General features: G+C 42.5%; 1 protein-coding gene across 3 annotated transcripts in view; it reads right to left on the reverse strand.

The window, feature by feature from the left end:
• Positions 1–16,523, reverse strand: part of SEMA3D (semaphorin 3D) — a 248,212-nt gene that overhangs the window by 39,411 nt on the left and 192,278 nt on the right. For all 3 annotated transcript variants that reach the window (XM_069978391.1, XM_069978382.1, XM_069978401.1), the window contains one exon: positions 1,627–1,741. In XM_069978391.1, coding sequence (XP_069834492.1) covers positions 1,627–1,741 — 115 coding nt within the window. The remainder of the gene's footprint in view (positions 1–1,626; positions 1,742–16,523) is intronic.

Below are 16,523 nucleotides of genomic sequence, written 5' to 3' on the forward strand. Positions count from 1 at the left end.
ATACTGTGTGTGAACCCAGCCTAATACTGTAAATTCACTAACCTTTACTGGCTATAATAGAAAAGTGTTAGGGCAGACACATGACCATGCTGACCACGACCTACTTTCAAATGAATCTACAATGGGCACATGAGAATCAGAACTAAATCAAGAAGGAGCCTGGTCTTATGAACTAGATTTTTATTTACATCACTGTGGACAGCCAAATGTGTGTTCATCATTTACCTAGGTAAGATATGGTACCATAAGGTAAGCTTGCAGAAGCAGTGTAATGCTGTGGGCAATGTTCTGTAAATTTTTTGTCAGGACTGGCAAGCACAGACAGGACACAGACAGTGGGCCCTGGATCTGAACCCACCCACTGACCCTACTGTCCAGTCGCGGACAACCACGAAGACGTTCCCTATGCTACGTAAGTGAAACACAGAACAAGACGGACAAACACAATATAGAATAGTAGAACAATCCGGGTCAAACCACACATGCAACGCAGTACAAAATCAGTAACACAAGGGATAGTCAAAAAGTCAGGCGAAGGTCAGAACACGAGTACGTCAGGCAAAAAGGAACTAGGACAGGGCTCGCAGGAATAGGACAGGGGGAGCTGGGATCAGAATGAACCAAAACTGGCATTAACTTTACTTTATACTGGATCAGGAGCCCGGACCAGACACTGATTGGTCCGGTCTCCTGATTCCAGCAACAATACAGCTGCGGCGCTGCAGACCGAGTGGCAGAGCGATCTATCACTCAGCCTGCACGGGAGCCGCATCAGCTGTGACGGCCGGCCGACTGTCACGTGAGACCACGGCGCCCCTGGTTACTAGGGACGCCGTCAGGTCCCCGTGACGTCACTCGGCTCCGGCGGGCGGAGCGCCAGCACGCTCTCCAGCCGGCCGCCGGAGCCGAGCCCGAAGATGATGCCGCTGGAGCCAGGTCAGATGAGTTCCTGAAATTTTTTGAGAATAAATCATTGAACACCTTCTGTAAGATGTGCTGAAAAAAGCAAGGTAGGTGTAAAGAATATTAGTATCCAGAAGGCCCCTTTAAATTGTTGATATACTAGTAAGCAGATCTGCCATGCCAGGAATGGAGATCTTTAAAAGGCCTTCGGAGGTGGTTGCAATACAATGATTGCCAAACCATCATATATAGGCAAACCAGTAGTCATTAAACAGTTAAAGAAATTCTTAACTAGATGTGACCTGGATAAGACTGTTAGGCGTTATACAGTGATAATTTATTAAGATTTGTAAAAGATCTGCCAATTATATTTTCATCTAAATCTTCTATCTCCATAAGACATGTCATGGGATATTTTCCTAACTCATAAAACTATGCACATCATATAATGCAAAAAATGTACAGAAAGGCAAACTAAGACAGGTGCTCAAATTCATCCCTCATTCATCATACATGCAAACGTGTGAACCGAATGATGTATGTGAAGCTAGATTTACAATCTATAATTGTACAGTGACAGCACTGTATATCTGTCAGGCCAACTTAAAGAACAATTTCCTGAAGCAATGAACAATTTTCTTATCATTTACAGCTGAATGTCAATCTGATGTTTTATGCACATCTCAGAAACATGAGTGACAAATAGGATTATAATCTACTTACGCAGTTCATCAAAGAATGTGTCCCCCCCATCTGGACCAGGTATGGAGCACACCAATCGGGCTTTAAGAAACGTTGTCCATTTATTTATTAAACTGCGCTGACCTCCAATGTCATTCTAGAAGGGAGAGAGGAAATTATTATAACGCTTTAGTATAATATGCAAGAAAAATATATTCTGCTAAAGGCAAACAGGTGAATAATATGATTTTTCTATGTCTATGCATGTCATCTACAATTGGGTGAAACCTAATTACCAGCACTAGGAATGTTGTTTAATTATACAAAACATGTTAAGACATAGTGGTTAAAAAGAACATCAAAGACTAGAAATGTACATAATATCATTAGGAGTGACATGTTAGTTACGAAGGGCTCACACAACAACACAAGCAGCTGCTTAGAGACTCAAGTAAATAATGGCAGTTATACCCACTAATACAACAAGTTATTGGCACAATATTCCAATTACTTTATCTGTACATTAGGTTTTGGGGGATAACAAAAGCGAGGATAGAAAGGTACAGTTCATTTTATGCATTTTTTGTCATTGACTATATGTTTCTATTGAAATATCCATAAAATAAAATATTGCTCATTCACATCAGACAGGCCTTTGACATTCACTACAGCAATTTTGGCCTTGAGTCTTCAATCAGGGTGAAAGGGAGAAAGTTATTATTCTGTAGCCAACACAAAGATAAACCACAATGAATTGTTTGGATTTATTGTCAATTTAGACTTAAACTCTACTCCCTTTTCAAATTTTAAAAGATTTCCTTGAATTTCAGCTGCAAGGTTTTTAAGGGGGCATGCTATAATGTGCATGAAATATTTGCAAAGTTGCCATTTCTTTCTAAACCAAAAATCCTATTACATGGCTGCTGATATGGATACCGTGTTGCATGAACCTGCACATCCTGCACCTCAGAGCAGATAAGACAATTCCTGAGTGTGGTTTAAAAGATAAAGCAGAAAATGTAAAAGAGCTCCGATAAGGGATGTAAAGGTCTGTGTGCAATATGCAGACAGTGCTAAGAGGCAGGGGCGTAACTAGAAATGGCTGGGCCCCATAGCAAACTTTCCAATGGGGCCCCCCCTGTACAGAGCTGTACGGATGAAGTTTTTCTGCACTGGGTCCCTAAGAATATGTGAGTCCTACCCTATGGCCCCTGAAGATGTGTGGTACAAGAAACGCGTTGGGCTGAAAAAAACGTGTCTGAAGAGTGTCCAAGTGAAGTAAGGGAAGTAACCTCTTTAGTTATTCTAAATAAAACGCACTAATGTAAATACTCACAAAATAAATAGAAATGGACACTGAATAATATACTGGGACAAATTACTTGGAATTTGATTATGCACACCGGGAAAAATTAAATGAATTTTTTGGAGATTTGAGATTTTTTATAACTTTTTGTACAAGCTAAGAAAAAGGTGATGGCTGTGTATATTTAATAGACGTGTGGCTTTTGATACATATTTTAGAGGTGAATTCAAAATTTTTTTTTAAATATATTTCCTGATACTTCAGTGCAATATAAATTAATTTAAGGAAAAAATACTAGTGTTTACAACAATCAGTTTACATATATACACTATGTACAGACCAATATTACCTCCACATAATGACCCAGAACCACACTATAAACAGAACAATATTACGAGACTGACCAAGTGGCAGTCAGTCTATGGTGATAATGACTCTATATATAAACTATATACAGACCAATATTACCACTAGAGATGAGCGAACCTGGAGCATGCTGGAGTCCATCCGAACCAGAGCGTTCGGTATTTGATTAGCGGGGGCTGCTGAAGTTGGATAAAGCTCTAAGGTTGTCTGGAAAACATGGAGACAGCCAATGACTATATCCAATAACTACAGCCAATGACTATATCCATGTTTTCCACATAGCCTTAGGGCTTTATCCAACTTCAGCAGCCACCGCTAATCAAATGCCGAAAGTTCGGGTTCAGATGGACTCCAGCATGCTCCAGGTTCTCTCATCTCTAATTACCACCTAGGGCTGGGCGATTTAAAAATTTAATTTTATATTTTTTTTTTTTTTTTTTTTTTTTTCTAATTATGATAGGTGTAGAGTAGAGGCATAGTGGATAAGGGGTGTAGTAACAGTAGAAGCATAGAAGATGAGGGGTGCAGTAGTAGTTAAAGTGAATGTACCACCAGGCTCAGGCTGAAGCACTGGAGGCGGAAAGACCCACCCAAAATGGGAGGAATCCCCCGCCCCTCTATGACACTGCTCCATTAGAATCAATGGAGCTGCGTCATAAAGGGGTGGGGTTTCCTCCCACTGGGGGTGGGTCGGCCGCCTCCAGTGCTTCAGCCTGAGCCTTGTGGTACAGTCACTTTAAGGGGAGTAGCACTTTTGGGAGGAGGAGTAGTATCAGGAGTGGGGGTAATAGTAGGAATGGTACTGGGAGCAGTATTGGGGGTAGTATTGGGGGTAGTAGTGGAGCAGTATTGGGGGTAGTAGTGGAGCAGTATTGGGGGTAGTAGTGGAGCAGTATTGGGGTTAGTAGTGGAGCAGCATTAGGAGCAGTATTGGGGTTAGTAGTGGAGCAGTATTGGGGTTAGTAGTGGAGCAGTATTGGGGGTAGTAGTGGAGCAGTATTGGGGGTAGTAGTGGAGCAGTATTGGGGGTAGTAGTGGAGCAGTATTGGGGGAGTAGTAGTAGAGCAGTACTGGGGGTAGTAGTGGAGCAGTATTGGGGGTAGTAGTGGAGCAGTATTGGGGGTAGTAGTGGAGCAGTATTGGGGGTAGTAGTGGAGCAGCATTAGGAGCAGTATTGGGGTTAGTAGTGGAGCAGTATTGGGGTTAGTAGTGGAGCAGTATTGGGGGTAGTAGTGGAGCAGTATTGGGGGTAGTAGTGGAGCAGTATTGGGGGTAGTAGTAGAGCAGTACTGGGGGTAGTAGTAGAACAGTACTGGGGGTAGTAGTGGAGCAGTATTGGGGGTAGTAGTGGAGCAGTATTGGGGGTAGTATTAGAGCAGCATTAGGGGTAGTATTAGAGCAGCATTAGGGGTAGTATTAGAGCAGTATTAGGAGCAGTATTGGGGGTAGTAGTGGAGCAGTATTGGGGGTAGTAGTAGAGCAGTACTGGGGGTAGTAGTAGAGCAGTACTGGGGGTAGTATTAGAGCAGCATTAGGGGTAGTAGAGCAGTATTGGCGGTAGTAGTGGAGCAGTATTGGGGGTAGTAGAGCAGTACTGGGGGTAGTAGTAGAGCAGTACTGGGGGTAGTAGTAGAGCAGTATTGGGGGTAGTAGTAGAGCAGTATTTGGGGTAGTAGTAGAGTAGTATTGGGGGTAGTAGTAGAGCAGTATTTGGGGTAGTAGTAGAGCAGTATTTGGGGTAGTAGTAGAGCAGTACTGGGGGTAGTAGTAGAGCAGTATTGGGGGTAGTAGTAGAACAGTATTGGGGGTAGTAGTAGAGCAGTATTGGGGGTAGTAGTGGAACAGTATTGGGGGTAGTAGTAGAGCAGTATTGGGGGTAGTAGTAGAGCAGTACTGGGGGTAGTAGTAGAGCAGTATTGGGGGTAGTAGTAGGGCAGTATTGGGGTAGTAGTAGAGCAGTATTGGGGGTAGTAGTAGAGCAGTATTGGGGGTAGTAGTAGAGCAGTATTGGGGGTAGTAGTAGAGCAGTATTGGGGGTAGTAGTAGAGTAGTATTGGGGGTAGTATTAGAGCAGTATTGGGGGTAGTATTAGAGCAGCATTAGGAGCAGTATTGGGGGTAGTAGTAGAGTAGTATTGGGGGTAGTAGTGGAGCAGTATTGGGGGTAGTATTAGAGCAGCATTAGGAGCAGTATTGGGGGTAGTATTAGAGCAGCATTAGGAGCAGTATTGGGGGTAGTAGTGGAGCAGTACTGGGGGTAGTAGTAGAGCAGTACTGGGAGTAGTAGTGGAGCAGTATTGGGGGTAGTATTAGAGCAGCATTAGGGGTAGTAGTAGAGCAGTATTGGGGTAGTAGTAGAGCAGTATTGGGGGTAGTAGTAGAGCAGTACTGGGGGTAGTAGTAGAGCAGTACTGGGGGTAGTAGTAGAGCAGTATATGGAGCAGTAATGGGAGTAGTAGTAGAGCAGTACTGCGGGTAGTAGTAGAGCAGTACTGGGGGTAGTAGTGGAGCAGTATTGGGGGTAGTATTAGAGCAGCATTAGGGGTAGTAGTAGAGCAGTATTGGGGTAGTAGTAGAGCAGTATTGGGGTAGTAGTAGAGCAGTATTGGGGGTAGTATTAGAGCAGCATTAGGGGTAGTAGTAGAGCAGTATTGGGGTAGTAGTAGAGCAGTATTGGGGGTAGTAGTAGAGCAGTACTGGGGGTAGTAGTAGAGCAGTACTGGGGGTAGTAGTAGAGCAGTATTGGGGGTAGTAGTAGAGCAGTATTGGGGGTAGTAGTAGAGCAGTATTGGGGGTAGTAGTGGAGCAGTATTGGGGGTAGTATTAGAGCAGCATTAGGAGCAGTATTGGGGGTAGTAGTAGACATGTAACACACACTACATTCATCCATTATACACATATATTCATACACACACTACATGTACAGTTAATATACCTACTACCTCGAGCATGCTGGGAGTAGTGGTGCATCCCCCTTCTGTCCTTGGCAGCAGCAGGCTAGGATTCTCACACAGCAGCCCTCTCCCTCATGTCCCGACTGCTGTAACATAACACCAGTGGCAGCAGGAGGAGGGAAGGAGGGGGAAGCAGAGGACGGGGGTCAGATCCTGCATGAAGGAGGGAGGGGGCTCTGTGTGACCCCTGATGGCAGCCATTAGCTGTAGGCAGGGATCACTGCCAGACGCTGCAGGAAACTGCCAGTGCTCATAACACACACACACCTTAGCCTGCCTGGCATCCCTGCCTCCCCAGCTCCCCTGCTAACCTGCTGCACTGTGATCCCTGTGGCCCAGCTCCGGTGCAGATGGTGAAGTGCTCCCCTCAGTCCTGGCTCTCTGACTCCGCCCCCGTGTACGGCTGAGAAGACACTGCTGGAATTAGCAATTATCCCCTGCTGTGGCCGCCCAGCAGTGCAGCAATAGCCGGCCGAGACGCAGGGCCCGGCTTCAGTACAGTCTCTCCCCTGGTTAGCTAGTGGCAGGACAAAAGTCCCGAACAGCTAACCAGGGAGAGTGGAAACATCACAGGTGGCAAACTGACTAGGCGGGCCCTTTGATGTGAAGGGCCCCGTAGCAGCCGCTACGGCTGCTATGGCGGTAGTTCCGCCACTGCTAAGAGGCTCTGGTCACCCATACACAGATATAGATATATGAGATAACTACTAACCAATATGTAAAGGGTTCAGTTAAATAAAGTATGTTTTCTCCCAAGAGTAGAATCTTAGGTTGTCATGAAAAGGATGCTATCACAGCTTATCTCACTATATTATAATAGTGGTAGGAACTGAAATGACTTCTATAGCAAACAGATGTTACACCACACGGAGAGTATTCTAGGTGTATGATGGTCGGTACCTTCATGACCTGTCAAGTGTTAGAAGGATCGTCACTGCACAATGACATCATGTCTACCATGAAGATAAATTATCTCTATTTTCACAGATGTTGAAGCGTCTATAGCCAGAACTAAACATAACTTGGCAAGCAGTGCTATTCTTCATTCGCAAATGGGTGAAACAGAAAAAAGGACAAAAAAGGAAACTGAACTTTTGATTCTCAGTTTAGAGAGTTGACATTTAAGAAGGCAATAGAACATTTTCCTTAAATTGAATCTTGAGATATTTATCAGGTTAAAATGTGATAGATTTCCTTCTAGTTCTAAGCATAAGACATACTATATAAGGCATGCAAATAGAATGACCCTAAAGTGTGTACCCAAAATATTGTGTATTGGCAGGGGCTGCACTTAGATTTGTCAGTGTAATAAAGCTTTGTTTCCATTTAGCAAGCTTATAAAAATATCACAATGCTTTAACAATGTGATAAAAAATAAAAGTGTATGTGGCTGGGGTACAAATAAAAAAGAAACTATACTCACCTGCCCTGATACCCCAGTTGCTCAGCCAACACTCTTTCTGGCTGCTGCTGATGAATCATCATCCCTACAGGAACCATCTAGATCAGCCAACCATTGGTTAAAGGGAACCAATCATGAGAATTTAGGGTTCTGAGTTACAATAATGATGATATGAAAAATATTACTGTTTCCTACCATATAAGCTACTCATTTGTTGTTGCCTCTGTCTCCCAGACAATGTCGTTTTATTCCCCCCAGAGCTGTATGCCAATTAGCAGCAAATAGTCATGGGGGCGGCGTCTCTCCCTCAACTAGTCACGGTTCCCAGGCTGTAATCACTCCCCTATGTGCTGTGATCCCACCTCTTTGGGTATAATTCACAGCCCAGGAGTAGTTAAATCATTCAGAGGTAAAGTTACAGCAGAGAGGGGAAAGATTACAGCCTGGAAGCCATGACTAGTCGAGGGAAAAACGCTGCCCACATGACTAGTTGCTGCTGATTTGCATATAGCTCGGGGGGGGGGGGGATAAAAATACATTTTCGGGGAGATGGAGGCAACATCAAACAAGCAGTTTATATGGTAGGAAACGCTGAAGCTTTCGTCATTTCATCATTATTGTAACTCAGAACCCTAAATCCTCACGATTGGTTCCCTTTAAGGTGGGATTTCGCTGTGGTCAGTGAGTGGCTGAGCAGTGCAATTCCTTCAGGAATGGTGTGTCATCAGCAACCAGGAAGTAGCCAAAAAGTAGCCATTGGAAGTGTTTATATGAAAGCTCTGGGAAAAGTTGGGGGTGATTAGTTTCCTTTTTTGTTTGTTTTTTACTTTACCCAACTTTACCAACATATTCATTTTTAGAATCTCCAGATAACTCCATTAACCATGTTGTTTGAAATGTCTGACAGCAGTGTATATATCTGTGCTTCTTGATATGTCACAACATAAATAGAGATTATTTGTTGGGCTTCCATAGGTGGATGCAACAACAGCAAGCACAGCAACTGTTCTGGGGCCTTAACCATTTACTGCACCCATTAAGCTAACATGAGTGGCCATCTGGCATCATATAAAGGTATTACTCAAGCATTTCTTAGTAATATTAATTGAACACTGTTCATGTGTTTCACCTAAACAAGTGACACTGCTATCACTAGCTTTTTACAGATGAGAAAATCTCCTGAGGTTTATTTCAAGTACAATTTCACGAATCTATCAGATTTTTTTTTTTTTTTCAATTTTGTACCCTGGGTGCCTGACTGCTCTGAGGCTGCCCACACAAAGTATAGACAGGAGTCTCTAATCCTGTACATCACACTGGGCAGCTAGCCGAGGAGCAAAGCGTCCGGCCCAGCAAATGTAGCAAATGGAGGCTGTAATGCATGCTTTGCAAATTACCTCTGGCTGCTCAGTTTTAAAAAACAGGGATGAAACAAATCACAAAAAAGTTAGAATTTCCACAAATCTTTTTTTTTTTTTTTTTTAAGTGGGACAGAATCTAAATTTTGTTGATTCTATTCACTCATTTCTAAATGCATTCAATGTTACAAAATAGTCGTTTCTATGTTTGTTTGTTTTTTCTTTCTTTCTTTCTTTTTTTTTAACTGTGGATATGTGTGCATATGTCATTAAAGAACAGGATGTAGTTTGGGGAAAAGGAGGAAATAGAGCTTGCAAATTTTAACCTTTACTGTAATAAACCAGGAATCATCTTGAGCAAACATGTTACATGGAAATGCTACTTCCTTGTGATTCATACTCACAACGCTATATCATTCAGCTTGTTTCCTTCATACACGTATAGGTAAACACTCCCGGATGGCCCTCACACTAACTGTATCTTATTAGCAGTTGCTTACATAGTTCGAATGATGGTTTGTTTAATAGCTTGGAAAATAGAACTTTTTATGACCTGTGCCCTTGAAGAAGGAATTACTATGACATGTTAAGAGTATGTTATTGAACAGAATCTTAGGATCATTAATACGTTATCATTGTGTTAGGTGTCTGGGACTCTGGGTAGTAATTGTAATCATTTCCATAACTGAAGGATAAATAGACAAAAACCTACATTCATTCCACATCAACATCTCCTTAAATAACACTGACAAAACTGAGGGAGTGATGGAGGCCGAGCAATACACGAGTCACAGTGCAATTTCCAGGCAGGCATTGCAGACTATATACATTTTAGAATAAGACCTCGTAGAAATAATAAGCATGTCATTAACTTGAATACTAGGAAAATATTAGCAAATGCTAAAAGCAACACACTGAAGTTGACTGTATAACATTGGATGTGGAAAGTTAAATCCTGGGCAGGATACTGAAACTATGGTATATACCTGGCAGCACAGAAATCCTATATTCTAAACAATGAACATATTTGGCAGTGCTAATGTTACGACTCCCTAGCCGGTGGCGCTATCACGTAGTTTAACAACAATAAACTGTACTGCTCTGCTGTGCCAACTGATTTTATAATCATGGAAAGGCCACACCAAAAATACAATCTGCATAGGTGTCTGTTCCACTCTGATTCTTAATGCACCCACGTTTTACAAACAAAATGAATGTGGTTAGAGGCAGGAGATTGTTTCTCTTGTAAAGTGATTTTATTGTCTGAAAAGTCCAAACTTCTGCCAAAAATATGTCTACATATAATAAAAAGATACCAACTGTAATAATGAAAATGGGGCATAGCAAGGTGTCTTAGCAAAACTCAGGATGTAAGTAGAAGTATTCTGGAAGCACCTCAAACGATATTCTGCTTCAGAGTTCCAATAATAGGTAAGACAAATAGATAGCTCTAGGGAAAAAATGCACTTTGTGACATGTCACTGATCAATGCTGAGGAAAACTACAATCATTGTGTCATACACTCCTGAGAATAGATTCCAGACAGAGCTATATTATTACAAGCATACTAAGCCCTGGGTGATAGAGAAATGTGCTGTCTCAACTTTTAATTATAATCAGTTGAATGGGACCTACAGTTTATACAGCGTGGTTCATCCCACAGAGGGATAAAAGTTCAGTCTGTTATCTGTACAGGAGTATAATAAATTATAGAAGCCAAGTTTACACATGCACATCAGTGTGACTGCGGGGGTCCCGATCGGTAAAACGGGCCGCTGGAGGTCTCTCACCTGCCTCCGTGCGGTCCGATCTGCGATCTGCTACACTAAGCCTGCACAGGCAGGCTCAATGAGCAGATCGCCGATAACACTGATCAATGCTATGCCTATGGCATAGCAATGATCAGTGTAAAAATCTAAGTACTGGATGTAAAAGTCCCCAAAAGGGACTTCAAATGTGTAAAAAAAAAAAAGTTAAAAACACTAACACACAACCCCAAAACCCCTCCCCCAATAAAAGTTGAAATCACCCCCCTTTCCCATTATATAAATAAAACATATAAAAATAAACAAATAAACATATAATATACCGTAGCGTGCGTAATTGTCCGATCTATTAAAATATAACAAGCGTCATTGCAAACGGTAAACGGCGTGCACGAAAAGAGGGAAAAAAGTGCGCAGATTACCGATTTAATGTTACATTATATATATAAAAAAATTATAAAAAGTGATCAAAACGTCCGATCTTCACAAATATGGTATTAATAAAAACTAGAGATCATGGCAGAAAAAATTACACCCCATACAGCCCCATAGGTGAAAAAATAAAACCGTTATAAGCGTCACAATAGGCCCATTTTATTTATAATTAATTGCCAAAAAAAGGATTTCATTTAAAAAAAAAATATAACATTAGAGAATCTGTGTAACCTGCATATGGTTGTGTTCGGGCTGATCTATAGAATAATTGTATCATGTCGCTGTTACCATATAGTGCATTACGTAGACACAGAAACCCCCCAAACGTTACCATATTGCATTCTTTTTTGCGATTTCACCTATTTATATCTTCATAAATAATATATTTGGAATTCCATCATACATGTTATGGTAAAATGAAAGACGCCATTACAAAGTACAACTATTCCTGTAACAAATAAGCCATTACACTAAGATCAAAATTTGCGCGGTCCACTGGGTCATTTTGGGCCTGGTCCTCAAAGGGTTAAAGGAGAAGTCCGGCCAAAATAAATTTTTGATATGTTATTACTTATGGAAAGTTATACAAATTTCTAATGTACATTAATTATGGGAAATGCACATATAGGGCTATTTCCCTTAATTTAGTAGATCAGGAAGTTTTAGAATCTCAGATACAGTGACGTCACAACGAAAGGTGTAATTCCTATGGAGTGTCCAGCAGGGGGCGCTCTATATGTAGAAGTCTATGGGACTTTATTGTTTTTATGGATGTCTATGTAAAGTAATGTAATGTAGTGCACAGTATGCTTTATTGAATGAATACATCTATGGAATACTTTGGGGAACAAGTGTCCTTGCTCCTCAAAGTATTGCATAAATGTATTCAATCAGTACATTAGGATAACACAGTAAGCCCGCCCATCCACTGCACTCCCACCGCACGCCGATCCACCGCACTCCCGCCGATCCGGACTATATACACTGAACTACTGCTCCCATCATCTGCTCATAGTATAAGCAGGTGATGGGAGTAGTAGCTGGGTTATGGCTATCACTTGCCTTCCGCCGGGCGCAGGGGGGAGCCACTCATCACACAGGAGCGCTCCCCCCTCCTCCTCCTTCCGGGATCCGGGGAACCTCCCCCCTATCCCAGGGCTGACTCCCCGCCTGGCCGCCGCTCTCCCCCCACACATACCGGCTCCCAATGCATCCTGGTGTCCACACTGACCGTCCTCTCCCACACGTGCTGGCCAGGAAGCATCTTGAGGAGGAGGAGGGGGGAGCGCCCCTGCGTGATGAGCGGCTCCCCCCTGCGCCCAGCGGCAGGCAAACGATAGCCATAACCCAGCTACTACTCCCATCACCTGCTCATACTATGAGCAGATGATGGGAGCAGTAGTTCAGTGTATATAGTCCGTATCGGCGGGAGTGCGGCGGATCGGCGAGCGGCGGGAGTGCAGAGAATCGACGGGCTTACTGTGATATCCTAATATACTGATTGAATACATTTATGCAATACTGTGGGGAGCAAGGATACTTGCTCCCCAAAGTATTCCATAGATCTATTCATTCAATAAAGCATATTGTACACTACATTACATTACTTTACATAGACATCCATAGAAACAATAAAGTCCCATAGTCTTCTACATATAGATCGCCCCCTGCTGGACACTCCATAGGAATTACACCTTTCGTTGTGACGTCACTGTATCTGAGAGAATTCTAACACTTCCTGATCTACTAAATTAAGGGAAATAGCCCTATATGTGCATTTCCCATAATTAATGAACATTAGAAATTTGTATAACTTTCCATAAGTAATAACATATCAAAAATTTATTTTGGCCGGACTTCTCCTTTAAGGCTAGATTCACACAGGATTGATCTGCAGCGGATTTCACACAGCGAATTCGCAGCAAAATCCTCTGCCAATCCCTTGACTGTCACTTTCAGGGTCTATCACACGTACAGACTGGCAGCATAAATCTCGCTGTGAGTCTGGAAGATCCTGGCAGTTCCCTGTCCCTACATACTCGCAGCTGTCTAAAAGACCGCTGCGAGTATGTAATTCTGCCAGCCCCTTAACCCCTTCGGCTCCCGCCCGGCTCCCGCTCCACAGCGTGTATACATTACCTCTCCCTACTGCATGGGGTCCCGGTGTACTGCTCTTCCGCTCAGCCAATCAGTGGCTGTGGCTGGGCAACACACTGATTAGCTGGGTGGGAGAGCAGTACGCCAGGACCCCGTGCAGCAAGGAGAGGTAATGTATACACGCAGCAGAGCGGGAGCCGAAGGGGTTAATGGGGCGGTATGTATCGGGCCACGGTGGGGGTAACAGGGACTGACTGTAATCCTATTGAAAGTATCAGTCAAGGGATTCTCAGCGGATTTTGCTGCAAATAGTGTGAAATCTGCAACAGATCTGTCCTGTGTGAATCTAGCCTGAGGGTGCGTTCACACCTACAGGATCTGCAGCAGATCTGCAGCAGATTTGATGCTGTGTTCAGTTATTTAACTGAAATCTGCTGCAGAAAATCAGCTGCAGATCCTGTAGGTGTGAACGCACCATAAAGGGGTATTCTGGTATCAGAAAATTGTATTTAATATATAACTTATTATTAAAGCGTTATCACTAATAGTACTTGTATCAGTGTGCTATTCCATGATTATTCACTGACAGGGAATGGGATAAACAGATTCGCTCTTTCTCCCAAGACAATGCATCATCCTTTGATGTCACAGGGATCTTGGCTGGATCTTGTCTCTTAGCTCTAGCTCTACCACCTCTAACCAGCTCCTACAGCCTATATCATCATCTACCTGTCATATTGAGGTGTGATTACAGCATGGTGCCTTGTGCTGAATGATGCAGACAAGAAATACATTCAGCAGGTACTGTATTCTCAATGACTGTGCAGTAGTCTGCAGTACAATGCAGTAGTGAACTAGCAAGAGTGCTGTGGGAGTCAAGTAGGCAGGTTCAGAAGACTACTATGAAGAGCTAAGAAAAAGCAATACATTCTGAGAATTATAGTGCTGAGCAATTGCTCATTTAGGAAGTACAAATACAAACGTTTTGTCACATATGGGATTACATGCCATCCGACCAGTCAGAATGCCCATGCTGACTGTTGGGCATATGAACATTAGAAATGGAACATAGAGCAATTGAGCGTTTTCTTTTACATGTTGTAAAGCCATGTTGGTGCACTGCTTACTTGCAGAACAGATGGCACCAGGATGCAAAAAAGGCAGAAGGCAAGCCAACAGAGGAAGTGTGATTCTCTGGGTAATGTTTTACTGGAAAACCTTGGGCATGCATCACAACTAGAGATGAGAGTCCATCCGAACCCAAGCTTTCGGCATTTGATTAGCGGGGCTGCTGAACTTGGATAAAGCCCTAAGGCTATGTGGAAAACATGGATATAGTCATTGGCATTTGAGCTTTATCCAACTTCAGCAGCCACCACTAATCAAATGCCAAACGCTCGGGTTTGGATGAACTCGAGCATGCTCGAGGTTCACTCCTCTCTAATCACAACTTATAAAGAATGGATAGAGGGACAACTTATTTGTTGTCCACAGGATAGTGGATAACTAGTTGCTTGAGGGGGTCCGACCATTGGAGTCCCCACCAATCTCGAGAACAGAAACAATAGTGCTCCCTAAAATGAATAATGCATGCACAGCCAGTGCTCCACTGTCTATGGGGTCGCTGAGCATTGCTGTGTCTGAACTCAAAAAATGTTTGGCAGCCACATATCAAATGCCCAAAGCGTTATCCGGGCACGTGCAGTGCGGATAATTTATTCTGGAGGGCAACTTTGTTCCTATTCTCCTTTTCTGTGGGGATATCCCACTGATGAACTTGTTATCCCCAATTCTGTGCAGAGCATAGAGAGCCTGTGTGGCTCTGCATTTAGGAGTTGTATCAACTTTTGCACTATGAAGCAACTGTTGCACTGCAGCACTGAAGTTTTTAGTGTCGGATGTGTGAAACTATAGGATCCCTCAATGTGCCATTCTGACACTGATTGTGGGATATGTGACTGATGTCCTAGGATAGCTCCTAGGATCTGGAATCCTCCCTCTGGATATGCAAAAAGGTATGTCTTTGGGTTGTAGCATTCATGTTGTTTTTTATTTGTATATGTTCAGTATTACCTACTTAAGCACAGTATAACCTCTTGTTGGCAGCAATATTTTCTAATAGATGTGGTCTCATACAGAGGGATAATGTACCCTGTCACAATGCAAAAACTGTTTAGGGATGGTTTGAAGAATTTGACAAATATTTTAAAGTGTTGACTTGGCCTTAAAAGTCTCCAAATTGTAGTCTGATGGAGCATCTGTTCTAATGTCAAATACAAGGAATTCTGCAAACCACTGCAGTTATGAAGAGGTTAATATAAGGATTAGTAATATAATACATACTAAAATGTGAGCATTTCTTCATCCCCTTATAAACTGTGACAACAAAGAACAATGTTGTTTCTGTTTTTACTAAGCACTGAAGAAACGATTGGCTTTAAATGTCTGTTTAATTACATTGGCCCACAAGTCACATTTCAATGCAGCTAACTTTTCACTATGGAAAAAATGTCAGAAGAGGGAAATTGTTGTATAAATGTATATTTGTGGTTTTATAAAACATATCCATATCTTCCTAAAACCATAAGAAAATTTTTACTTTAAGGCACAGTATTTTCTCTGCATGAGTACACAAGGAGGCACCTATCAATGGCCTTTCTACACAACATCACTCTCCCTCAGAGCTTATCTGGAACATCCCAACCCACAAAACAGATGTATTTTTCTGATTAGGAGGTGAACAAAGAGCATTGAAACATGATGCATTGCTGTACGCAAGTCATCTAATAAAGCTCACACAATTCCCTATTGGACACAGCGCATATGTAGCACATCATACAACATGTGAACAGGACATAGCTGCAATACCAAGCACAGCTGCTACTATCTATCTATCTATCTATCTATCTAGTGTGTGAGTATGAACAGATATAAACTATGATTGCCATATTGGAGTCTCGATTAACACAGTAGGGTTATGGGTTGAACTTCATTGACCTTTGTCTGTTTTCAACCTTACGGACTATGTAACTATATGATAAAGATGCAGCATTTGACTGAGCACTACTGACTGGCAGGGGTGTCAAGAGTTAGTTCCCCCACTCCTACTTATCTAATACTGAGTGAAAAGCTAGTGTCATACACAGTACCCTAGATTTACATTCTGTTAGACAGTGTAAACTTAGGTTAGACATTTTAAAGGTGACATGTATCTTCCTGCAACAAAACATGAGGTATAATTTAAAGGAAAAGTCTG

The sequence above is a fragment of the Dendropsophus ebraccatus genome, chromosome 1, assembly GCF_027789765.1.
Source record: "Dendropsophus ebraccatus isolate aDenEbr1 chromosome 1, aDenEbr1.pat, whole genome shotgun sequence".
Lineage (NCBI taxonomy): Eukaryota > Metazoa > Chordata > Amphibia > Anura > Hylidae > Dendropsophus > Dendropsophus ebraccatus.